The sequence below is a fragment of the Rhinopithecus roxellana genome, chromosome 17 (genome assembly GCF_007565055.1).
Source record: "Rhinopithecus roxellana isolate Shanxi Qingling chromosome 17, ASM756505v1, whole genome shotgun sequence".
Lineage (NCBI taxonomy): Eukaryota > Metazoa > Chordata > Mammalia > Primates > Cercopithecidae > Rhinopithecus > Rhinopithecus roxellana.
In genome coordinates, this window is record NC_044565.1 from 68,247,036 (window position 1) to 68,274,177 (window position 27,142).

At 44.5% G+C, this 27,142-nt stretch overlaps 1 protein-coding gene across 1 annotated transcript in view; it reads right to left on the reverse strand.

Moving 5' to 3' along the window:
- The window catches only part of ADGRF3 (adhesion G protein-coupled receptor F3), a 42,667-nt gene that overhangs the window by 4,813 nt on the left and 10,712 nt on the right, over positions 1–27,142 (reverse strand). Inside the window, exons 2-9 of the mRNA XM_030921048.1 lie at positions 4,535–4,601; positions 3,951–4,094; positions 3,317–3,490; positions 2,562–2,780; positions 1,477–1,686; positions 821–964; positions 437–633; positions 3–182 (exon numbers count right to left, since the gene is read on the reverse strand). Of these exons, the coding sequence (XP_030776908.1) occupies positions 3–182; positions 437–633; positions 821–964; positions 1,477–1,686; positions 2,562–2,780; positions 3,317–3,490; positions 3,951–4,094; positions 4,535–4,601 (1,335 nt within the window). The remainder of the gene's footprint in view (positions 1–2; positions 183–436; positions 634–820; positions 965–1,476; positions 1,687–2,561; positions 2,781–3,316; positions 3,491–3,950; positions 4,095–4,534; positions 4,602–27,142) is intronic.

The window sequence follows — 27,142 nt, forward strand, 5'->3', positions numbered from 1 at the left end:
ACCTTCAGGGCGCTGTGGTCAAGCTGTATTCTGGCCTTTGCCACCACCTTGGCCAGGTATTTCATGGTGCTCAGCAGGGTCAGTAAGTCGGAGGGTGAACTTGCCTCTGCCGCCTGCCCTGGCAGCTGTGCCAGGATCTGTGGCACCTCCTCAGCAGGACTGCCCTGGCCTGCCTGCAGCAGCTGAGACAGACAAGACAGCAGGAAGCGGGACACATAGTAGAATGATGGTTTGGGAAGAGCATTCCAGCCCCATGGAGATTGCTGGCCCCCTTGAGCCCTCCCACACCTACTTCCTGGCTCTGCTAGGGCTCCAGTTCAGAGACACTGAACAGTTTGTGGGTTGGGCCTCAGGGAAAAGGGTCTGCAAGCTGGGTCCTAGAGAGGCTGGGGTGGGCTGTGGACGGGGCATGTGGGCAGCAGGGTGGAAGCTTCACCTTGGCTCTAATGAACAAGGCCAGGAGCCTCGCATCTGTGCAGCTGCTGTGGACAGGCCCCCAGACTCCGTCAGCTGCACAAAACCTCCTCACTATGCCCCTCTTGCTCTCAGGACATGGGGCCTGTGCCATGTGGCCAGCCTTGGTGACATTCCAGGTAAGCACTGAGGTGTCCTCAGGGCAGGTGATGTCCCCATCTGAAAAATGACAAGCAAGGGGGTACTCAGCAATCACAGCCTCACCCGAGCCTCTTCTTGGGCAGAAGCCTGTGCAGGCCCCGAAGCCTGGTCCTGTTGCCCAAGGCAGGGACGCGCTATGCAAGGGAGCCCATGCTCCCAAGGCAAGCAGCTGAGACCGGCCCACTAGACCCCAAGCCCTACATACCCTGGATGATGGTGATGGAGATGGGGATCCTGAGTGGAGCCAGGCCAGGGCTCTGCAGGTCACAAGTGTACATGGTGTCAGTCATTGGGCAGTGCTGAACAGCCAACACAAAGCACTGAGAGCCTGACTCGTTGAAGGAGGAGGCTGAGGGCAAAACGAAAGAAGGGAACTGTCATTGGGCCAGGGACAGGCCTGGAACCCAGCAGGCTCTGACATACTGTTTCAGTCTTTCTAGCAATTCAGAAACAGAGGAAGCAGTGGGGAAGAGCCAAATGATGTGTGGGCTCCACTTGGGCAGAGGAAGAGAGCTTGGATTTTGCTGGTGGGGACTGTGGGGTCTCTAACAAGCTCTAGGACTCAGTTTCCACCATTTCCACATTTGTAAAATGGGGACTAGCATGAAACGAATTCCATAGAGAGTTAAATGAGATTGTGTAGATGACAGCATTTTGCAAAAGTTTCCTCTACACATGCAGTTATATTATGGCAATAGACGTGGCAAGGCTCTGATGGGGTAGAAAACAGTGTGGGCTTTGGACCCCACTCTCTGGTTGAACTGTGGCCTCTGTTTCTCATGAGTTAACGACTCAGTTGCCTGGAGGAGACTAGCTGCCCCCTGGTCCCTCTGACCCCTGACTGCTGGCCCCTTCTCATACCTTTGCTGCCCTCTCCAGGGCTCCAGGTCGCTGTGTAGGCCAGGTTTGTGCTGGGGATGCAGCAGCTCAGCTGGAAGCCAGGGGAGGTGGCACAGGAGATGGACAGCTGGTCTGGAAGTTGAGCCACATCTGTCGCCTTCAAGGGCACCCTCACCACCTCGTGCAGGCTCCACTTGAAGCCCTGGGCCTCAAAGCAGCTCATGTACTCACCTGCAGACACGTGTCTGCTGTGCTGTGTGGCTCCTCTGGGCCCTGCTGCACCACAGAATCTCTGCTACTTTCCAAGCCACAGCCTTGCTCCTGTCCTCTGCCTGCCACCCAGTGCTTAACCCCAGCAAGCAAGGTCCCAGGATGGCCCCTTTGGTGGGCATTCCCTGTGCCCAAGAAGGATTTCTAGGAGGTAGAAGAGCTCTCTTTTTTATCAGCCCATGCCAATGAATTTCATGCTCTCCCTAGAGCAGATGCCCTTCCTGCACTACCCCTGCCATTTTAGCATCTTGAAAAACATGGATCTGTTCTCAGCAGACATTGAGACTACATTCTCCACATTGTAGTATTTTTGTTAACAGAAACATTTTTATGAAAAGTGACTACATTTTCCAAAACATAATTAGACAAGTGACTTTGTTTTACATGTTTGCAAATCTCGCCCATGTCTGGGTTCTCCCATCTGCTTTTGCATTCAATCTTATGATGGCCCTGTAACCTCTGGAAAGGGCCACTGTCTACACCTGAGGGAGTGGGAGTGAAAGGGGCAAATGATATCTTAGCATATTAGGACAATAGTTGTGACTTTGTAAACCCTGAAAAAGGTCTCAGAAGTCCCAGGCCACAGTGAAAACAGCTGGCCATTTTTAGAATTTTCCACATTGCAATTTTTCACACCAAGGGACCTCTTAGCCTTTGTTTCCCCAGAATGGGTAAGTGGAAAGATGAAAAGGGTGAGAAAGAAGTGGAAAGAAAAGAAGGAAGGAGAAGGGATGGAGGTGTGGGAAGAAGAGGTGAAGGAAAGCAGCGAAGGAAGAGGAGGAAGAAGGGAAGTAAGAGGAAGGAGAAAGGAGGCAAGGAGAGGACAGGTTGGCTACCTGCCCAGTGATGGGACATGTTGGAGACACTGAGGGCAGCCTGGCCGTGGCTGGAAGTCACAGACACCTGTGTCCCTGGCTGCAGGAGGATGGGACTGGGGCTCCCTGGGTGCCTCAGGAACCAGCTCAGGTCGGTGGCCTCCTGGCTCAGCAGGAGAGTCAGGCTCAGTGTGTCACCAGGCATCTGCAGCTGGGAGTTCAGGCTGAGGGTCCCAGGGACTGCAGGGAGGCAGGTGACAGGGGACCATGGAGGAGGGACTCATGGCCCTCAGATGCAGCTGAGCAATCGCTCCCCACTGACACTGGAGCCCATTCCTCCACACTCCCTCCCTAGCTTTTTAAATTTTTCTTTTTGTCCCTGGATGGGCATCTGAATGTGGCTGCTGCAATCCAGCCTGGAAGACCCTATCTGTTATCGGAAACCAAAGAGAGAATCTTTTTGGTCGATGCCTCTCCCTCCTCCAGGTATCTTGGGGCTGCTGGAACTGCTTCCTGCCTCCTAGGGTAAAAAGCAGGGTCACTCTAGCACGTTCTCTCCTTGTCCTTATGTCTCTGGGGCCCCCCTCATTAGTCTCCCTGCTCAGGTTCCAAGCTCAGGGCCTGTGATCTGCTGTGATGGCTGGCTTTTTCTCCCACCCAGAGAGGCAGCTGTGCTTGGACCAGCTGGCCAAACTACAGGTTCAGAGAGGAAAAAAACACTGAGAGCATTCATTTCACTTAAGGTCATTGGTTTCCAAGTTCCCAACCTTCCTCACCAGGTGGCAGCAACTGGCAGTACCCGGGTTCAGGATGGCTGAAGACAAGGCAGCCACAAGGCTGGTGGTTGTGGGGGCTTTGACAAGGAGGGTAATGGAGGCAGATGCTGGTGTTCCACTGGTAGCCAGAGAGGCAAGCACAATAGAAATTCTCCTCGTGGTTGACATTACACTCTGTGACAGAGAGAAGGGAAGAGGGGGTGGGCAGGCTGTCTGAGGAAGCTAGGTGGGCAGGGTGAACACCTGCCTGATGCCTGAGAGGCTTTAGGGCTGGGTATCTGGACCAATCTCCAAGCTACAGGTGCCTCAGTCAGGCACATGCATCAGGACTGCCTCCTCAGTCAGGGCTCGAAGCAGCAGATGTCTCAGGGGCCAGGGAACAGGTGAAGGTGGAGGTCTGTGCCCACATTGTCTGTCCCTTGGGCTATCAAAGTTAGAAGATAGGGGGATGGGGCAGGCAGGGAAGGGTCTGTCTGGTAGGGAGGTGAGGAAGGAGTTGGGCCAAGAGAGAGAATCAGGCAGCCCTTCCTCCAGGAAATATAGAGGGGCTCACAGCATCTCAGGCAAGCTGGCTGCAGGAGGCCCGGGAGCCCCTGTTCATTCACTCTCAGCCCCCTTCCCATGCAAGTGGTACCTGTTGTGAGTCCGAGGCCAGTGAGAAGAGGCCCTGGGGAAGAAGAAGCTGAGGCAGCAGGGAGAGTCAGCGTCCTGGAGACTTCATGGGGCCAGGTCTTATCTGAAAAGTCCAGATGTACATAGACGGAGACCAGCGCTGATTCTACAGGAGCAGAGGGGACAGCTGGAGAGGACAGGCAGTGAGGCCACAAGCCGGTCCCCTCTGGAGTCTCTCATCTAGCTGGCCAGTCCCAGGAATGCAGAGCCGACCCCCTCCCACAGCCTGTCCAGGTGCATATAGACAGGGCTCAGGAAGGGAACAAGTCCTCCCCTAGGCACGGTGCCTTCAGATACATGGCTTCACGTCATCCGTCCAGCAACACCTATTTTATGGATGAGGCTCCAAAGACAAATGACTTCATCTCCAGGCCTCACTGCTAGAGAACTGGTCAACGACCTGTCCGACTATGATCAGAGCCAGTCCTCTCTCTCCGCCACCACTCACGCGCTGCGCCTGCCCTCTCCTTTCCGGGTCCTGGGTTTCCACCTCATTCCCGGCTCCCATCTCCTCCCCCTCCCTCCTCCTTCTGTCCATCCACTCACCCCCTGCTCCATTCTCTTGGTCCAGGAGCTGCCCAGATCCAGATTCCCCTCCAGCCTGACTCTGTCCCTGGAATAGAACACAGAGGAGAGACCTCAAGTCCCTTCCAAAGGCACCCCAGGGGCCAGCCTGACTAGTCTCAGTCAGCACAACTCAGTCTCAACCAGCTCTTCTTTTTGCCAGGAATCAAGGGTACACATCAGGAAGGGAAAGCAGGCTTCTCTTAGTGGGTGCCAGGGATGCAACCCCAGGAACCCTGCTATCCCACCCAAGACCAGGAACCAGGAACGCCCTGGGAAGTCAACATGCTTTGTTTAATTCCTTCCTGCATTTACCTGTCCCTGGGCCTCTAGGCTAATTGAAATGGCTGGGTCTGGAGCTCCAGCAGTGGAGTTGGACAGAGTTGGCTGGGGCCCAGGCGCTTGGGGAGTTTATTCCTTCTGTAGGATTTGACAGCAGGGTGAGCAGAAGGCAGCCTCTTTCCTTTGTCTTTGGTTCCTGTACATTATTTCCTCACCAACTCCACCTCTGTCAGGGTGACGGTGGAGGTCTGGACCCACATTGTCTGTCCCTTGGGCCATCGGCCAAAGCTAGAGGATAGGGGGATGGGGCAGGCAGTGAAGGGTCTGTCTGGTAGGGAGGTGAGGAAGGAGCTGGGCCAAGGAGAGAGAACCAGGCAGTCCTTCCTCCAGGAAATATGCAGGGGCTCACAGTGTCACAGACCTGAGCCCTGTCTATATGCACCTGCGTGTGCGTATGGATATCTATCCAAAACCAGATTTTGATACAGATACGAATATGGATAAGACATGAGTATAAGCTGGTCACAATGGCACGTGCCTTCAGTCCCAGCTACTTGGGAGGCTGAGGTGGGAGGATCACTTGAGCCCAGGAGTTCAAGTCCAGCCTTAGCAACATGGTGAGAGCATGTCTTAAAAAAGGTATAGATATAGATAGATTTAGATACAGATACAGATATATATTTACATAAAGACAGATTTAGATTTAGCAATACAGATAGATTTAGGCTTAGTGGTATATAGATGTAGACATAGGCATAGATATAGCTGTCCGTGAGGAGAACACAGATGGAAAAGCACCCTCTAGACTCTGATGTCTTTCCTCAGATTCTCTCCCATCCTCTAAGCCGATAGTTCCCAAATCTGCAAAGTTTTTCTTTTTCTTTTTAAATGGCCAGCTTGACTGGACGAGCCTTTATCCAAAGTACAGCAGGTATCATAGGAGTTTACAGGGACTCAAATAAGGAAACAAGAGCTATCCCCCACACCCAGGAAAATAAAATTGAGTTCTCCGAGATCTCATAACAAAGCATCCACTTTACTTATACATTACTTCCTCTCCCCTCAGCCCTTTCCCCATTACCTATCCTTTCATTCCATGCCTAGTCTCTCCCAACCAGATGTCCCCATTGTCGCCTCTGCAGACCTTCCCTGGGTCTCACACCGGTTTCACTTACAGGTTGGGATGCTTGGGCAACTGGTGACCCCAGCAGGGGAAGAGTTGTGGCCAGGAGCAGCAGCGGGGAAGCCGAACAGACCATGGCTCAGTGAAGCAGTCCCTACAAGCCCATGATGCAAATTTCTGCAAGGAAGAGCTGGCAGGGCAGTATGCAGATGGGATGGGAGGGATGTCAGGGCTGAATTTACAGAGGAAGCACTACAGCCTGTGACTCTGAGTCAAATGGGAATCCAGGTCACTGTGGGGGCCACCTAGAGCCCACATGCCCCCAGTGAGAATGGTGCCGAGGCTCCTCTTGGGCTCTGGACTTAAAGCTCAGAGTCTTAGGGTTTTGAAGTCACAACCAGCAACATGTCAATAAGCCAGGTTCAGTCATGTTCCCAAAGACCTGGGAAATCTGGATTGTTCTGAACTCCTCAAAAGCTGGATCATTGATCAAAGAGTCAAGGTTAGAAATGAAAAATAAAGAAAAGATAAAAATATGAGAGCTGATTTTTACCCTAAAATAACTTCCAGATAGACTAGAATCCTCCTTCCCTCCCTTCCTTCCTTGTCTGTCCCTTGGGCCATCTGCCAAAGCTAGAAGATAGGGGGATGGGGCAGGCAGGGAAGGACTGGTCCGACTGTGATCAGAGCAGGGGATGAGTGGATGGACAGGAGGAGGAGGGAGGGGGAGGAGATGGGAGCCGGGAATGAGGTAGAAACCCAGGACCCGGAGAGGAGAGGGCAGGCGCAGTGAGGGAGTGGTGGCAGAGAGGACTGGCTCTGATCACAGTCAGACAGGTCCATGACCAGTCCGTCTGTCCCTCCCTCCCTCCCTCCCTCCCTCCCTTCCTTCCTTCCTTCCTTCCTTCCCTCCTTCCTTCCTTCCCTCCTTCCTTCCTTCCCTCCTTTCTTTCTTTCTTTCCTCTCCCTCCCTCCCTCCATCCATCTCTTTCTCTCTCCCTTCTTTCTTTCCCTCCCTTTTTCTTTTCTTTCTTTCTCTCTCTTCTTTCTTTCTCTCTCTCTCTTTCCTTTCTCTCGCTTTTTCTTTCTTTTCTTTCCTTGCTCTTTCCTTCCTTCATTTCTCTCTCTTTCCTTCTTTCTCTCTCTTGCTCTCTCTCACTCTCGCTCTTTTTCTTTCTTTTATAAACAAGGCCTTCTTCTGTTGCCCGGGCTAGAGTGCAGTAGTATGATCAAAGCTCATGATCATAGCTCACCATAGCCTCAAACTCTTGGGCTCAAGCTATCCTCCCACCTTAACCTCCCAAGTAGCTGAGATTACATGTGTGCACCACTGCACTGGCCTAGAGTCTTAAATGTAAAAAAGAATCTGAGAAAATACTAGAAAACATTATCAACTTATTTCATAAAATAATTTTAAACAGAGGAAGGTTTTTTAAACAATACATAAAACTGAGAAGTCAAAAAGGAAATAAATGTGACTGTCTAAAAACTTTTAAGTTTGGCCTAAAAAAATAATTTTCTCAACAAAGGAACTTTCTTCTAGTTTTCATATCCATAAGATAGAAATAGGCAAAAGATAGGAACAGACAATTCACTGAAGAAGGAATAGAAATAGTTTGATAATGGCCGGGCACGGTGGCTCACACCTATAATCCCAGCCCTTTGGGAGGCCGAGGTGAATGGATCACCTGAGGTCAGGAGTTCGAGACCAGCCTGCCCAACATGGTGAAACCCTGTCTCAACTAAAAATACAAAATTAGCCAGGCCTGGTGGCGCATGCCTGTAATTGCTGCTACTTAGGAGGCTGAAGCAGGAGAATTGCTTGAACCTGTGAGACGGAGGTTGCAGTGAGCTGAAATTGCACCATTGCACTCCAACCTGGGCAACAAGAGCGAAACTCCATCTCAAAAAAATAAAAATAAAAAAGAAGTAGTTTGATAAACATATACAAACCTCCAACTTCACGCATCAGAAATACAAATCAACAAGATATTTCTCACCTGCTAATTATCAAAAGAAAATATTAATTATATTAAGTATAGTTGTACATGTGTGTAAAAACATGTACATAAGAATATTCAAGGCAGAATTGTTTGTGACAGCAAATGAGTTGATTAAACAACCAAAATGTCTATTAAAAAGGAAGAGCTTATATAAATCTTGGGATTTCCAAACAATACATTACTAAAGTTGTGTGGGAAAAGTGAAGTAGCTGTATTTTGGAGTGATCTCCAATATAGTTAGTGAAGTTTAAATATATGTTATGTGTATTATGCTCCCATGTATGTAAACAAAATGAATCTATTTAAGATGCTTGTACTTGTATATCCCTAGAATATTTCTGGAAGAATACATCAGAAATCTGGCAATAGTTGTTGCTTCTGGGGAAACGGATTAAGGGTCTGGATGGGTCTGTGTGCTGTTTCATATATAGCTTTTCTAATCATAAGCTTTTTTTTTTTTTTTTTTTTTTTGAGACGGAGTCTCGCTCTGTCGCCCGGGCTGGAGTGCAGTGGCCCGATCTCAGCTCACTGCAAGCTCCGCCTCCCGGGTTTACGCCATTCTCCTGCCTCAGCCTCCCGAGTAGCTGGGACTACAGGCGCCCGCCACCTCGCCCGGCTAGTTTTTTGTATTTTTTAATAGAGACGGGGTTTCACCGTGTTAGCCAGGATGGTCTCGATCTCCTGACCTCATGATCCGCCCGCCTCGGCCTCCCAAAGTGCTGGGATTACAGGCTTGAGCCACCGCGCCCGACCGCTTTTTTTTTTTAATAAAAAAAGTTGATTTAAACACACACACAAAGTACGAAGTACCTATGGTAGAAATATAGCCCCACTGCATTTCCACCTCCACCTCCACCTCCACCTCCACCTCCAATCCCCCCTTGCCAGTTTTGCTGCTAATGGAAGAGCAGACACACAGAGCAAACACATGCATGGGAGCAATCACTCTTGTAAATAGCTGATTTCAGCAAACATGAAAATGGTGGAGAATCTGGTTTGAGAACCAGAGAGAGAAGTGAAAGAGAAAACACAGGTGCTGGAAGTAGGATGCTGTTAGCATGCTGGGTGCTGTCTGTTGCAGCTATAGGCAGTCTCAGATGGGCCAAGGGGATGTGGGACATCAACAGCATCTGCTGCAGTTCCCAAATGGAGTCTGTCAAGGCATGAAGTGGTCCTGGACCATGCTCAACAGGGTCTGTTGAGGACCAGGAACTACACAAGTGAGAGGTGGACTGAGACCCAGAAGAGTGGCTGCTTCAGTGCCGAGGCGAGACTGAGCCATGACAGCCCCCAGTTAGGAGAGACAAGGACAGCCTCCAGTGGAGGGAAAGCTGTTCATCCATCAGCATGAACACTGAAGGAACAAGTAACTCCGGGGACATGAGAAAGCTAACAGAGGCCGGGTGCGGTGGCTCACACCTGTAATCCCAGCACTTTGGGAGGCCGAGGCAAGCGGATCACCTGAGGTCAGGAGTTCAGGACCAGCCTGGCCAATATGGTGAAAACCTGTCTCTACTAAAAATACAAAAAAATTAGCCAGGGGTGGTGGTGGGCACCTGTAATCCCAGCTACTCGGGAGACTGAGGCATGAGAATTGCTTGAACCCAGGAGGTGGAGGTTGCAGTGAGCTGAGATGGCACCACTGCACTCCAGCCTGGGCAACAGAGTGAGACACCATCTCTCCTCTCTCTCTCTCTCTATAATATTATTATATATATAATATAAATAGAAATATATAAATATAAATTATATATATATAAAAATCTTAGTCTTATGGACTGATCAGTTTCATGGGGAGTCAGGAAGCACCCACAGGCTGAATCAGGTCTTAGGCAGAGTGGAGTTCAGACCAACAGGGACTTATTGCTACCACCTACGTACTCCCAAGTCCAAAGTGAACCACAAGGTGATTGTCCTTTGTCCCTCCAATATACATACTAATTTTTGGAAACTAATCAGTTTTTAACTGCTGGCAGCTTTTCTGAGCTCCTAGGTTGCTTCCTGGACACCTCTAAACATGGATTTTGAAGGCTGCTGGTAAGCAGTGCTCCCTTATTTCATTTTTATTTTTTAAAGACAGGGTCCCGTTATGTTGTTCAGACTGGCCTCAAAGTCCTGGACCAAAGTGATTCTCCCACCTCAGCCTGCCTAAGTAGTTGGGATTACAGGCATGAGCCACCACTGGACCTGGCCTCCTTTTTTTTTTTTTTTTTTTTTTTTTTTTTTTTTTTTTTGAGACAGAGTCTCACTCTGTTGCCCAGGGTGGAGTACAATGGTACAATCTTGGCTCACTACAACCTCCACCTCCCAGGTTTAAGTGATTCTCCTGCCTCAGCCTCCCAAGTAGCTGGGATTACAGGTGCCCATCACCACACCGGGATAATTTTATATTTTTAGTAGAGATGGAGTTTCACCATGTTGGCCAGACGGGTCTCAAACTCCTGGCCTCAAGAGATCCACCTGCCTCGGCCTCCCAAAGTGCTAGGATTCAGGCATGAGTCACCACGCCCAGCCTCCATTACTTCTTATAGAAAGTAACTGTTGGGGCCAGGTGTGGTGACTCATGCCTGTAATCCTGGCACTTTGGGAGGCTGAGGCGGGTGGATTACTTAAGGTCCAGGAGCTCAAGGCCAGCCTGGGCAACATGACAAAACCTCAGTATGGCAAAACTTCATCACTACAAAAAATTAGCTGGGTGTGGTGGCACATGCTTGTAGTCCCAGCTACATGGGAGGCTGAGGTGGGACGATCACCTGAGCCCAGAAGGTCAAAGCCACAGTGAGCTGTGATTGTGCCACTGCGCTCCAGCCTGGGCAACACAGCAAGACCCTGTCTCAAAAAAAAAAAAAAAAAAAAAGAAAGAGAAAGTAACTGCTGGGGTTGCTGCATATTAGTTACCTCTATGAACCAGACATTGAATCTTGGTATTTTTTTTTAACTTTTAGGTTCTGGGGTACAAGTGCAGGTTTGTTACATAGGTAAACTTGAGTCATGGGGGTTTGTTGTACAGATTATTTCACCACCCAGGTATTAAGCCTAGTACCCATTTAGTTATTTTCCTGATCCTCTCCCTCCACCCTCTGAAAGGCCCTAGTGTGTGTTGTTCCCCTCTATGTGTCCATGTGTTTTCATCATTTAGCTCCCACTTACAAGTGAAAATATGTGGTATTTGGTTTTTTTTCTGTTCCTGTGTTAGTTTGCTAAGGATAATGGCCTCCAGCTCCATCCATGTCCCTGCAAAAGACATGATCTCATTCTTTCTTATGGCTGCATAGTATTCCATGGTATATATGTACCACATTTTCTTTATCCAGTCTATCATTGATGGGCATTTAGGTTGATTCCATGTTTTTGCTACTATGAACAGTGCTGCAGTGAATATCCACATGCATGTGTCTTTATAAAAGAATGATTTATATACCGTTGGGTGTAGACCCAGTAATGGGATTGCTGGGTAGAATGGTATTTCTGTCTTTAGGTCTTTCAGGAATTGCCACTGTCTTCCACAATGGCTGAACTAATTTACACTCCCGCCAAGTGCATAAGCGTTCCTTTTTCTCTACAACCTCGCCAGCATCTGTTAATTTCTGGCTTTTTAGTAACAGCCATTCTGACTGGGATCTTGGTGTATTTGCACAAATACGATTTGGGTTCAGAGGTCATAGCAGCTATTATGCGATATAGGATTTCTGATGGGTGCTACCAAGCTGTGGCCAGTGGCGATGGCCACATCATGGGACATGCGTAGAAAGAAGGGGAAATGTACAGCTGTTCACCCAGCTGCAGCACAATTCCAGTAACGGCGAGTCAGCTAACCCTCGGCTGACGCAGAAAACTCTAATATAGAAAGAGTGTGTTCAAAATTGTTTGATACCATAAAATTACTGATCTGTGAAATATTTGACAAGAAGAGGTATTTTAACAAAAAGCTGGATGCATTATATATGTCTTTATAGGAAAAAAGGTATTTCTGACATTAAAATGTTAAAAGAAATGGTATAAAGTTATTCAGAAGGAATAATGGCAGCCTTAGATCTATAATTTAAGTATCTAACTCTGGACCCTAGAATGAGATCCCATATTTGCTGTCTGGGACTGTTCAGAAAACCCTGCTTCAGAGTTTATATTAAAACTATGTACCTCAAGAGCACAACTTGGAGAAGCTGAAGAAACTCATGGAATTTCTGATGCTTTCTTTGATTCTTACAGGATGTGGGGACTTCACAAAAGTTTCATGCTGACCTTATATAGGAATAAACCTATGGAGAAACCAGGACATTAGAGTGGAGAAGAACTGTTTCTTCTAAAGATAAAATAATTTCAAATCCTTAAGCCAGGGTCCTAATTTTAAGGCATAATTCAGGGTTATAATTTTATAAACTTAAGTACCTGTTAGGTACCATTCCGCATTTATTTAAACACATTAATGAAAATTATTTTATAATTTTGGAGGTGTAGATAACCTACCTAAGTGTGAGATAATATCCTGAAATCATATAAGAGAAGATGACTGATGTGGGTATAAAAAAATATAAGATATACAAATCCTGGATGGCTGCAAGATGGTCATATTACTCCATGAAAGAAGAACATTTTTCTCTTTGAGTCAACAACTACGTGTTATGGTTTGGGAAGGGGTCACTAATGGGAAAGCAGACATGAGTCAGCTTCATTGATGGAAAAGCTGAGAAGGTGATTTTGATCTGAGCCAAGTGTACTTCCCAGTACATCCCCCTCGAACTGAATTCACTAACTCAGTCACTGGCACAGCAAGGCATCGCCAGGTCTACCTCTCTGGGGACCAGCAGCTGAGGACAAGTATGGAGGATTGGCCAATCCAAAAGATGGGGCACCCAGAGCTCATTCTCCAAGTCTTACCAGAATATATCCTTACCAGAAAGATATATTCCGGTTCTCTGGTCAGAAATCCCTCTCTGTTCCCCTTACGTTAAAACGTGATATAAGTCACTTTTTGGTTGGGTGAGAGGGAGAGGGAACAGAGAATATATACTTCTGGAAGCGGAAGTTCCTTTCGCTCTGTGGAAATGGGAGAAGTGAGTAAGCATTCCCTGCCAGACCATGCAGTAGTGAACTTATTTCAATATTCTAGTGAGAAGGAAAACTGAAAAACTTCATTTAATGATGAAATATACAAGGAAGTAGATTTTATAAAGTCAATAAACCTAGAAAATATTTTTGAGTAGCCTGTTAGAAACCCTAGAGAAATGTGTGTCAAGGGCAAAAAATAGCAGGTTCTTGTACTGAGAACCTATTGTTCACGATTATATTCTACTTATTTTCTGGCTCATTTCTTAGAAACTGCTCTCTGCCCATAACCATAGGTTTACCATGGAAGTAGCCTTTTTCTTTTTTGTTTGAGATAGAGTATCTCTCTGTCACCCAGGTTGGAGTGAGATGGCACAATCTTGGCTCACTGCAACCTCCGTCTCCCAGGTTCATGCGGTTCTCCTGCCTCAGCCTCCCAAGTAGCATGGGACTACAGGTGCCTGCCACCACGCCTGGCTAATTTTTGCATTTTTATTACAGACCGGGTTTCACCATGTTGGCCAGGTTAGTCTCAAACTTCTGACCTCAAGTGATCCACCTGCCTTGGCCTCCCAAAGTGCTGAGATTACAGGAGTGAGCCACCACGTTTGGCCAAAGTAGTTGTTATATACTTGGTTACACTAATCTCTAATTACAATACAGTCCACATCTAAAACCAAGTAGGAACAATTTCTCTCTTTCGGGGTAATTTTGGAACTGGGACCCAGTGAGAGTCTGGGGTTGGGCCTACAACTTGTAAAACTCAGCAGCTGTTGGTTTTCTGTCACGAGGACTGGGAAAATAGTCTGAGCTCCAAGGAAAAGTAAAACTAATGTAGATACAGAAACAGACAAACTTGAGGTGAGTTTCTCTTTTCAAATTCAGTTTATCCCTGATGCTCATTTGTACTCCTGATCTTGAGTTCCATCAGAGACCCTGACTTCCTTTCATTATTCCCCTTTGAGCTGGTTAGAGCAGTTTTCTGTTACTTGCAGCTAAAAGAATGTATTAACACATGCTCAGAAAAACCAAGGATGCTGTATCAGTACGTCTGAGTTTGTTGTGTGTTGCAATAACAGAATACCACAGACTGCGTAATTTGTTTTTTTTTGTTTGTTTGTTTGTTTTGAGAAGACATTTATTTCTTACAGCTCTGGAGGCTGAGAAGTCCAAGGTTGAGGGGCTCACATCTGGTGAGGGCCTTCCTGCTCTGTCATCCCATGGCAGCAGACGGAAAGTCAAGAGAGCACGAGAGAGAGAGAGAGAGAGAGAGAGAGAGAGAGAGAGAGAGAGAGAGAGAGAGATGGGAGATGGTGGGAGAGTGGGAGGTAGGGGTGGGAGAGACAGAGACAGAGAGAGAAAGAGGAAGGGGGCCCTAACTTACCCTTTTATTAGAAGCCTACTCCCATAGGCCTCCAGGACTGTAAGAAATAAACGTCTTAAAAAAAAAAAAAAAAAAATTAGCCAGTCTGTGGTATTCTGTTATTGCAACACAAAACGGACTCAGAGTCCTCACAACCTAATCACCTCTTAAAGGTCTCCACCTCTCAATGCTGTGGCATTAGGGATAAAGTTTCCAACACATGAACTTTGGGGGACACATTCAAACCACAGCATGGTAGAAAAGTGGTCATTAGGTTAGGAATGGGATTAATGAGCCTTGTGATTCAAGACAACCACTTCATCTAATAAAATCGAGTTAAAATATATGGTCTTTGCAGTATTTAAAAGTGTTGTTCCGTTTCTTTCCGGCTTTCATGGTTTCCAAAATAAAATCCACAGCCATATAACTCATTGATCCCCTATAAGTAATGTATCATTTTTCTTTGGCTGCTTTCAAGATTTTTTCTTTGACTTTAGTTTTTAGCAGTTATGATGTGTTTAAGGTGGGCTTTCTTTGGACTTATCCTTTTTGGATTTGGTGAGCTTTTGCATCTGTAGATTTATGTCTTTCATCAGCCACTATTTCAAATAGTTTTTCTGCACTGAATTATTTCTCCTCTTCTCTGGAGCTCTAATGACTCAACTATTAGGCTTTTCCTTTCTTTTTTTTTTTTTTTTTTTGAGATGGAGTCTTGTTCTGTTGCCTAAGCTGGAGTGCAGTGGTGCAATCTCTGCTCACTGCAACCTCCGCCTCCCAGGTTCAAACGATTCTCCTGCCTCAGCCTCCCAAGTAGCTGGGACTACAGGCGCATGCCACCACACCCGGCTAATTTTTTTGTATTTTTAGTAGAGACGGGGTTTCACCCTGTTAGCCAAGATGGTCTCGATCTCCTGACCTCATGATCCGCCTCCCAAAGTGCTGGGATTACAGGCGTGAGCTACCACGTCTGGCTGCCTTTTTAGTATTTTATCCACAGATCTCAGTGGCTCTGTTCAATTTTTCTTTTTTTTTTTTAAATTATTATACTTTAAGTTCTAGGGTACATGTGCACAATGTGCAGGTTTGTTACATATGTATACATGTGCCATATTGGTTTGCTGCACCCATTAACTCGTCATTTACATTAGGTATATCTCCTAATGCTATCCCTCTCCCCTCCCCACCACTGCACAACAGGCCCCAGTGTGTGATGTTCCCCTTCCTGTGTCCAAGTGTTCTCATTGTTCAATTCCCACCTATGAGTGAGAACATGCGGTGTTTGGTTTTCTGTTGTTGGGATAGTTTGCTGAGAATGATGGTTCCCAGCTGCATCCATGTTCCTACAAAGGACATGAACTCATCCTTTTTTATGGCTGCATAGTCTTCCATGGTGTATATGTGCCACATTTTCTTAATTCTGTTCAGTTTTTCAATCTTTTTTTCTCTGTTTTTCAGATTGGATCATTTCCACTGATCTATCTTTAAGTTGACTGACTTTTTCCTCTGTCATCTCTGTTCTGCTGTTAAGCCTGGATAGACAGAATATGACCACCCAAAGATGTCCATGTACTAATCCCTAGAACTTCTGGATATGTAAATGTGTATGTCAAAAGGGATTTTGCAGATGTGATTAAATTATGAATATTGAGAGGGAGATTATCACGGATAATCTGTGTGGGCCCAATGTAATCACAAGGTCCTTGTAAAAGCGAGACAGGAATGTGAGAAACAAAAAAGCTGAGGTTGGACTGATGCAGCACTTTATGTATTTATTTTTTGAGACAGGGTCTCACTCTGTTGCCCAGGCTGGAGTTCAGTGGCACAATCATGGCTCACTGCAGCCTTGACCTCATGGGCTCAAGCGAGCCTCAGCCTCCTGGGTAGCTGGGACCACAGGTGTGTGTCATCACGCTTGGCCAACTTTTATTTTTATTTTTTGTAGGGATGGGGGGCTGGTCTCAAACTCCTGGGCTCAAATGATCCTCCTGCTTTGGTCTCCCAAAGTTCTGGGATGACAGATGTGAGCCACTGTGTTCAGTGAAACTGATGCACTTTAAAGATAAAGGAAAGGGCAAGGATTGATGACAGGCTCCAGAAGTTGGAAAGAGCAAGGAAATGGATTCTTCCCTGCAGTCTCCAGAAGAAATGCAGGTCTGCTGACATCTTGATTTTACCTCTAAGATTCATTTCACACTTCTCATTCTCAGAACACATCACATTACATAATACATTTGTTTTGCTTTAAGTTACTACATTTGTAGCTATTTGTTATAGCAGCCATGGTAGTAATTTAATACAGAGCTCATGCAATAACTTTTGCATTTTTGGTTATCATATATTTCAGTTCTAAATTTCCCATTTGGTTCTTCTTTATATTTTCTATTTCCTCCTTGAGACTTTTTGCCTTTTCTTTAGTTTTTAAAAGTGTTCACATTTACTCATGGCACTTTTGTAATAGGTACTTTAATGTCTTTTTAAGATAATTCCAACATATTTGTCATCTCAGTGTTGGTATCTGTTGATTGTTTTTTTCCGTGTGAGTTGAGATTTCCTGGTTCTTCAAATGCCAATTAATTTTGAGTTTCATCCTGGAAATTTTGAATATTATGAGACTCTGGATCTTGTTTAAAACCTGTGGGAAGTGTTAATGTTTCTTTTTTAGTAGGTAATCTACCTGGCTTGGTTCAACCACAAGTTCTCATTAACCTACTGTGGACTGTGCTTTCAACATCAATTCTCATTTCAAAACCTTTACAGTGCTATTCAGATCTTCTGCAGATGTGTGCCACCCAGTGGCCGGTCTGAGGCCTGTGTGATGGATGGTTTGTCTCTTGGTGCAGTTGTGCTGGTGGTTTGTGGTTTAGGGTCAGATCCACGCAAAGTACAACTGGGAAGTGATCCCGGGAGCTCATAAAATGGTATGGGGTCATCTTCTTGTTCTCTTCCTTTCTGGTCATTCTGATACTTTCTGGTTCCCTGGGACTCCTCTTTTTGGTTCTCTGGCCAGAAATCCAGGGCTTTATTTCCCTGCTTTACCATGCACTTCCTGTGTCTGTTCACAGGTGGGGCCTTGCAGCAGAGAGAAAAAGCAATGGAGGTTTGCCCTGCCCTCTTAGCACCATACATTCTGATCAGAGGAAGTTCCTCTCCCTCAGAGTTCTAGGCTCCTGTGGATCCTCACCGCCACTGCTGCTATGCGATTGTTTAGAGGCTGGGTGTGAAAGAACAAAGAAAAAAGAAAAAAAAAAGGTGGAATTTCCTCCACTCTCTCTGAGTGTTAGGGTCTTCATTCCCTCTCCTTGAGCCAGACCTAGGGGGTTTCTTCTGTAGTTCTGTCTATCTGTGCAACTGCACATTTATGGGTTTGGGGTTGCCTTGAGTTCAGGCCAGTGCATACCTAAAGAAAAAATGTGAAGCTCACCACCAGTTCAGTGGTATTTTGCATTCTGGACTTCTTCCCCAATCCACCTGCTACTGTTTACTTTCTAGAGTCCTCAAGTATCAGTTCTGTGCAATCTTTCCAGGTGTATAGCTTCACTCAGTGGGAGAGACAGGGTGGAGGATGCTTACTCCATCTTTCCTAGAACTGGGCCCCTGCATCTCACAATTTTGATATGTATTTTTATTATCATTTCATTCAAAATATTTTCTGATTTCTCTTTTGATTTCTTCTTTGTTGGCTACTTAGAAGTGTTATGTCTTAATTTCTAAACAAATGAAATTATCTGGTTATATTTTTGTCACTGCTTTTAGTTTGATTACATTCTTGTCAGAGAAGATAATCGTTATGATTATCAATCTTTAATATTTTTTGAGGTTAGTTTTATGGGCCAGCATATGGTCAGCTTTTGTAAGTGTTCTGTATGTAATAAAAAAGTATGTGTGGCCGAGTGCAGTGGTTCACACCTGTAATCACTTTAGGAGGCCGAGGCAGGTGGATCACCTGAGGGGAGGGGTTCGAGACCAGCCTGGCTGGCCAACATGGTGAAACCCTGTCTCTACTAAAAACACAAAAATTACCTGGGCGTGGTGGTGTGCACCTGTAATCCCAGCTACTCGGGAGGCTGAGTCAGGAGAATGGTTTGAACTCAGAGGCAGAGGTTGCAGTGAGCCGAGATCGTATCACCTCACTCCAGCCTGGGTGAAAGAGCAAAACTCCATCTCAAAAAAAAAAAAACCAAAAATACCAAAGTATGTGTACTCTGAGCCAAGCACGGTGGTGTGTACCCACAGTCCCAGCTACTCGGGAGGCTGAGGTGGGAGGATCACCTGAGCCCAAGAGTATGAGCTGCGGTGAGCTATGATCGTACCACCGTACTCCTGCCTGGGTGCAGAGTGAGACCAATCTCTAAAACACAAAAAACAAAAGGCAAAAACAAAACAAAAGAAACAAACAAAAAACCTTTAGATATCTGTTATAAATAGTATGTATTTTGGTTTAGTTTTATTCTTTTAATCAGTTATGACTACCTTTGCCTTTATCAAATCATTTATGCTATTTATAGTCATTTATAATTACTGATAAGTTTAAACTTGTCTATGTGTTTTCTATTTAGTCCACTTTTTCTTCTCCTTTTTTCTCCCTTATTTCCCTCTTTTGAGTTAATTTCTTTTTATAATTATCTCATTTGAACTCCTCCCCCATTAGCTTTTAGTTACACATATTTTTACTACTTATTTATAAAGTTTCTTTAGAGATGATAAAATGCATCTTTGACATCTCAACTTTAATTTCTTTTATTCCCCAAAATTCTACACTGGAATGTGTTAAAATAGAAATCTGTTCAGTAGTTGGGTAAACGAGTTTGCCTTGTGAGGGGACAGACATTTTAGACACTGGGAACCACAATGACAAAGTACACAGGTATGATGCAGATTGTTGTGAGGTCAGAGAACTACACTACTGCAGTTTGGGATCATTGCTGCCAGAGGTGTGAATAAAAATGGAAGTGGAATTAGATTATAAAGGCTATCCAGACTGGAAAGCAGGATGGGAAGCCAACAAACCAGAGAGCAACTACTTGAAAAGAAATAGCACAAAACAAAAAGTGATGAATACAAAATTAGGCCAGGCATGGTGACTCACACCTGTAATTCCAGCACTTTGGGAGGCCAAGGTGGGTGGGTCCCATAAGCTCAGAAGTTCAAGGCCAGCCTGGGCAACATGGTGAAACCCCGTCTCTACAAAAAATAGAAAAACTAGCTGGGCATGGTGGTGTGAGCCTGTAGTCCCAGCTACTTGAGAGGCTGAGGTGGGAGGATCACCTGAGCCCAGGAGGTCAAGGCTGCAGTGAACTGTGATCACGCCATTGCTCTCCAGCCTGGACAACAGAGTGAGAGTCTGTCTCAAAAAATATATACATATATATATATATTCAAACTTTATGTTAATATTTTTTGTTTTTGCAGAGACAGGGTCTCACTATGAAACTCCCGGCCTCAAGCAATCCTCCCACCTCAGCCTCCCAAACTGCTGGGATTATAGGCACTAGCCTCCATGCCTAGCCCTCAAACTTCAAAGATTAAGAAAGTTTTAAATTTTGTATTATAACTGTATTGTTTGCTTATTTGTTTCTCCAACAAGATAAACTGAAAGTTAATTCAAACTTGAATGCCTAAGGAACCACAGGTATTCATTAACACTCCCTCCTCTCCTAGGAAAATACTTCCTTCCAGGTTTTCCCTAAATCTTCCACCTCCTTAATACTTGTAACCATTGAAATACTTCCTAGACTTATTGCCTCTACTCCAGAACCATTCACAGTGCTCTTTGGAAAGCATGTTTTATTTTAAGCAAGATTATTTCCAGTATCAAATTTTTCTTAGAACACTCAAGTTAATCCCTTATAAATATCCTTTGATGAGAAAGCAAGATGGGCTCCTTGAGTCCAGTTGGTATTATGATGTAGGTGGAGGCCATTTGATGGGTCACAATTGCTGAATATAAGAGAACTGATCATACAATACCTAGGCCACATAAAAATGAGATTGGGTACCAACCTCTCTCCTTAAATCTGGGGTAGGATCAGTTTGGACCTTTATCTCCGAACTAAAGAATAAATCCCACCGGCTGGGCACGATGGTTCACGCCTATAATCCCAGCACTTTGGGAGGCCGAGGTGGGTGGACTGCCTGAGCTCAGGAGTTCGTGACCAGCATGGGCAACACCATGAAACCCCATCTCTACTAAAATATAAAAAATTTGCCAGGCATGGTGGCATGCACCTTTAGTCTCAGCTACTTGGGAGGCAGAATTGTTTGAACCTGGAAGGTGAAGGTTGCAGTGAGCTGAGATTGCGCCACTGTACTCCAGCCTGGGGGACAGAGTGAGACTATGTCTCAAAAATAAAATAAAAATAAATAAATAATAAATAAATAAATAAATAAATAAAAGAATAAATCCCACCAAATAGGAGTTTTCAGTCAAACTTTGATTTTAGATTATCAAAGCAATGCAGGCTTGTCAAAAAAATTAAAACAATTGAGACATCTGTCATTCAGAAACCAAAAATACTTATGGCTCCCTTTTTAATCAAGAAATGAACCGAAATATATACTTTGCCTATCAGTTGTTTACTTAAAAAGTGTTATGTTTCGGCTGGGCGTGGTGGCTCACGCCTGTAATCCCAGCACTTTGGGAGGCTGAGGCGGGCAGATCACTAGGTCAGGAGATCTAGACCATCCTGGCTAACATGGTGAAACCCCATCTCTACTAAAAACACAAAAAAATTAGCCGGGCATGGTGGCGGGCACCTGTAGTCCCAGCTACTTGGGAGGTTGAGGCAGCAGAATGGCGAACCTGGGAGGCAGAGCTTGCAGTGAACTGAGATTGCACTACTGTACTCCAGCCTGGGCGACACAGCAAGACTCCGTCTCAAAAAAAAAAAAAAAAAGTGTTACGTTTCTTGTTCTTATTTTTAAAGATCAAATAACCAGAACTATTCACATTGCTGTCACACACACAAAAGAAATATACAAAGATTTTTTTAACCTGAATATCATTCTCTGATTTTTTTCTTGAGAACCTGTGAATTAAAAAAAAAAAAAAAAAAAAAATTAGGCCAAACACAGTAGCTCATGCCTGTAATCCCAGCACTTTGGGAGGCCGAGGTAGATGGATCACCTGAGGTCAGGAGTTCGAGACCAGCCTGGCCAAAATGGTGAAACCCTGTCTCTACTAAAAATACCAAAATTAGCTGGGCGTGGTGGCACGTCCCTGTAATTCCAGCTACTCAGGAGGCTGAGGCAGGAGAATCGCTTGAACCCAGGAGGTGAAGGTTGCAGTAAGCCAAGATTGTGCCACTGCACTCCAGCCTGGGCGACAGAGTGAGACTCCATCTCAAAAAAACAAAATTTAAAAAAAAATAAATGTATTAAAGAATGACTCCAGAAGTGGAAATAACCCGACACTCATCAGTAGTGGAATGGATACATAAACTGTAGATAGGTATGCAATCTAAACTGTAGATAGGTATGCAATCTACTACCATACAGAAACATAAATGAATGAACTGGGGCTATATGCATCAATCTCAAAACAATGTCGAGTGTAAAAAATGTCCTAAGAGGTTAGAAACAGTGGGATGCCATTTAAGTAAATCACATATACACACGAAAGCACAAAAATAATACTATTTTGAATCCAGATAGGAACACACATAATAGCAGTTAAAAAATATAAATTTAAATGACAAACAGGTTGAAAAAAAGAACTCCCAGGACAAAAGGAACAGGACAGTGAAGAGCTGCAGCTGTAGGTGAAATGTATAAAAAAATAAAAAGCTGGCTGGGTGCGGTGGCTCAAGCCTGTAATCCCAGCACTTTGGGAGGCCAAGGCTGGCAGATCAGGAGGTCAGGAGATCCAGACCATCCTGGCTGACACGGTGAAACCTCGTCTCTACTAAAAAAAATACAAAGAAATTAGCCAGGCATGGTGGCGGGCGCCTGTAGGCCCAGCTACTCGGGAGGCTGAGACAGGAGAATGGCGTGAACCAGGGAGGCGGAGCTTGCAGTGAACCGAGATCGCGCCACTGCACTCCAGCCTGGATGACAGATCGAGACTCCGTCTCAAAAAATAAATAAATAAAATAAAATAAAAATAAAAATAAATAAATAAAAAGCCCTGGTGCACATATGGTGAAAGGTTAATGTCTGTTATTTCCTGGTGGTATATGAACATCAAACATATTACTTTCTATATGTTATAGTTGAGATAAAGAATGATGATCATGATGATAAATAAAGAGGGATTAGGAACCTTTCTGTTCATGGGCTATGCCTGGTCTGAACTCATAAGAGAGCATTTGATTCATCCTTATGTGTTTTCTACTAACAGATTTATACTAACAGATATATTACAACGTGTAATATATCTTTAAAGGCACAGATACATACATGTCTTTTTTTTCAGTTGGAAACATTTTAAATATTTTAAGACAAAAAATGAGCATGGACTTTTTTTTTTTTTTAATAAACACATATATACATGTCTAATGGCCAAAGTGCACTAAGGAAATGAGCTCCTGATCTGTCCTCCACAGTCCCCATCCTGTGGTTGAACCTTTTGCAGGCCCTCCCTCTTCCTCTCCAACGCACTAGGAAGAGACAGTGGCTGCTTTACACCACAGCCGTAAGGCGTTTTGACAGCATGGAGGGCACTGCTGAAGTTGGGAGTCTTTCTGTGAGATGAAGGAGGGAGACTTCTCCCCACCAAGTTTAGGTAGATCAATGTGTTGAAGTTTAAAACAAAAATAAAAATAATTCACATAATCAGCACTTCAAATAATACTGAATTTCAGATTTCCCACCAAGAGAGCTCAAATAGAGCAGTAACAATCTAGATCTTTCCATTCCTCCTGACAGCAGGCTTAGGCCCTAGAAGTATCTGCTGCAACTGCAGCTGCTGCCTTGGCTCCATTTGTGACCTTTCAGGTTCAAAGGTAACAGGAAGAACCAGGGTCATAAAGGAAGTGGGCCCAATCTGCAAGGCTGTGTTGGAAAACCTGTACATTTTTTGACCTATGAAGAGGGAGAGGTTAAAAGTGGCTCTGGCCGGGGACCAAACCCTCTCCAGGAACATGTATGTTAGACCCCACAGTCTCTCCAACAGGGTCTCATCTAGCTCCTGTTGTCAACCTTTCAGCTCCTCATCAGGTTTCTCAGAGGCACCTTTCAGAAGAAAACTTGTGTTCTGGGATAAACTCTTGTTTTCTGTACTCACACAGAACTTCTGGTGACCATATGTGTGGGGTTTTCCCACACCAAGGAATCCTCCATTACTTGGTGGACACCGCTAGGTGTCCTACAATTTAATTCAATACTGATACTGTCTAGTTTGAACAGGTTAAGGGCTCAGTCTCACAGGACTGCGCCCCGCCGCCCAGTTCAGACACCAATTTGCAAGTCCAGTATGTCATCTGTGCTTCTGATTGGCCAGTTATAAAACCCACGACCCCCGCCTCAGATTCAATAACTGGTTAGAACAGCTCATCAAACTCAGAAATAACAGTTTACTTACTAGATTACTGGTTTGTTATAAAAGGATACAACTCAGGAACAGCCAGACGGGACAGAGGCACAGGGCAAGGTACTCAGGAAGGGGTGCAGAGCTTCCATGCCTGCTCTGGGCACACCACCCTCCCAGCATCTCCACATGTTCACCAACTTGGAAGCTCTCTGAACTGCTGTATGTTAGGGAGTTGTTTGGAGGCTTCCTCATGTAGGCATGATTATTAATTCAATCTCCAGCTCCTCTCCCCTCCTAGGAGGGTGGGGAGCAGGGTGGAAAGTTCCTAGCCTCTAACCACATGGTTGGTTCCTCTGGCAACCATCCTGAGGTTACCCAGGAGCCCCCAGGTACTAGTCATCTCTTTAGCATGCAGAAAGACCTTACATTTTGAAGACTCCTAAACAGGGGGAGAGAACAAATATATATTTCTTATGATGTCGCAGGGAGCGATTCCTCCTGGGACAGGAGCACCCCAGTGTCAGAGCAGCAGATGTGGCAACCAATGGTTATAGGGATCCCCAGCCACAGATGCCTTCTCTTAGCAGACAGTCATTTATTCTAAAACATACCTAGGTTTTCCAACACAAAAGTTTTTACTTCTAGCATAAAATAAAATTTAAAGGGCCATACCTGTACAAGAATAGGATTTCATAAAATGTATTTTATTTACTATTTTTTTTCAAGACAGAGTCTTGCTCTGTTGCCCAGGCTGAAGTGTAGAGCACAATCTCGGCTCACTGCAACCTCTGCCTCCCAGGTTCAAGCAATTCTGTCTCAGCCTCCTGAGTACTGAGATTACAGGCACACGCCACCGTGCCTGGCTACTTTTTTTTTTTTTTGTATTTTTAGTAGAGACAGGGTTTCACCATGTTGGCCAGGCTGGTCTTGAACTCCTGACCTCAAGTGATCTGCTCACCTCAGCCTCCCAAAGTGCTGAGATTACAGGCGTGAGCCCCTGAGCCCTGCCAAAATTTAAAGGGCTGTACCTGTACAAGGATAGGATTTTAAAAATCACCTTTAGTAGTTAGCCAGGCTCAGCAGCACACACCTATAGTCCCAGCTACTTGGGAGGCAAAGGCAGCAGGATCACTTGAGTCCAGGAGTTCAAGGCCAGCCTAGGCAAGGCAGCAAGCTATCATCTCAAAAAAAAAAAAAAAAAAAGGTAAATTTAAAAAAACCAACCACAATGCTTTATCCTAATTTTCCCTGTGGTTTTTGAGCTATTTTCTTATTTGTAAGCCTTACTTTTTTGTAGCAATTTGGACTTTAGAGTACCTCTTAATGCCTTCATTCTTTATTTTAAATTCCTCTAGAAAAGCTGTTAATTCACGTTCTCCTGATTACTTTCTCCTGATTGCTTTCAAGAGAAAACTAGCTGGTGGCTACCTCAAGGACTCGCTTCTCAAAATACCCCTTTAGCCTCTTGCATTCCTATACTCATGCCAAAACCAGGAAGAGAAATCTTATATGGGTAATTTGTTGATGTTCACATTGAGTCCCTTTGATCATCTTCCTACCAATAAAACACAGGTTATCCCAACAAGCACTCTATTAACGCAATGACTTGTCCTCTCCTACTTTATATTATAAAACTACAGAACCTATAGTTACCTTATAATGTAGAACTTTATAGGTCTATATTTTAGCTTTGCATAATTTGCAATAATGTCCTGGCAGATATGCCTGTAAAAGTACTAAATTTTAAGCAACTTTATCTACAATGATAAAATGTCTACAAATTAAAAACAGCCAATTCATGATATCCTCTGTCTTTTCCCCAGTTATCAATATATTTTTAGTTGCAACAAGTATGCATGTTATTTTGTGCTTTGTGTTTTTCCTCGCTCACGATGTGCTTTTCTTTTTAATATAACATTAATAATCAATTTCTCCTTTTGAAAAATTGAGATAAAATTCACCATTTTAAAGAGTACATTTCAATGGTGTTTAGTATATTCACAATTTTGTGCAATCTTCATCACTACCTAATTCCGGAACATTTTCACCACCCTTAAAAGAAATCTCACACTTGTTAGTCATTCCCAATCCTTCCCTGCCCCATCCACTAATCTGCTTTCTGTCTCTCTGGATTTGCCACAGAGCAAAGCAAAGCACATTTCCTATAAATGGAATCATACACTATATGGCCATTTGTGTCGGGCTTCTTTCACTTAGCATAATGTTTTCAAGTTCGTGCTGTAGCATATATCAGTACTTCATTCCTTTTTATAGCTGAACAGTTGCACGGACACACACATTTTATTTATCCATTCATCAGTTGGGCATTTGGCTTCTTTCCATTTTTTGGCTATTATGAATAACTACTATGGACATGCATGTACAAGTTTTTTGAGTGGAATGACTGGGTCAGGTAGCTAACTATATGTTTAATTTTTTGAGGAACTATCAAGCATTTTTCCACAAGGGCTGTACCATTTTACATTTCCACCAGTATTGCATGAGACTTCAAATTTTTCTACATCCTTGCCAACACTTTCTATGTTTTTTTTTCCATTTTTTTCCATTCACTTATTTCTCTTTCTAATTATGATGTATCTTATGACATTAATTTACTATAGTTTACAGTTTAAGTTCTTATATAATTGGGCATTTGATTGCCTGCTTTCCCCTCTGCAGTTACAAAATATGGCTCCTTATAAGTCTTTGCAACAAGACTTTTTTCTTGCAGATCATTTCCTGGAAGTATATTCTTTCAAAGTGGGATTACTAGGTTAATAAGTAGGAAGAGTTTTATGTTAATAGCACTTGTTGCTGTCAGTGTCATACACTTCCTTATTTCTTCACAGTGCAATTTAATTCAATGCTTACTGCAGTCTTGCTGGGTATGAGGCATTATGTTACAGACTCAGAGGTATACAGATTTGGTCTTTACCCTCAAGGCACCTAGAGTCCAGTAAGACAGAAAAGAATAATTTCATAACATAAACATAAAGGTATGCACAGGATGCTGTGGGAACACAGTGGGGGGAGGTGGAAGTAGGTTAGCAACTGGGACAAAAATGGCTTCTTGGAAGAAACAAAACTTAAGATGAATCTTGAAGATTGAGAGGGAGTTAACCAGTCAGGAACGAAGAAACAGAAACTTTGTATATGCAACCTGAAATGTTTAGCGATTTATGAATAATCCTGCATTCTGGGGAGATCAAGTGTGTGTGTGTGTGTGTGTGTGTGTGTGTGTGTGTGTGTGTGTGTGTATGTGCGTGCGCGCATATGTGTGTGTGTTGGAAGGAAAGGTCGGAGAGAA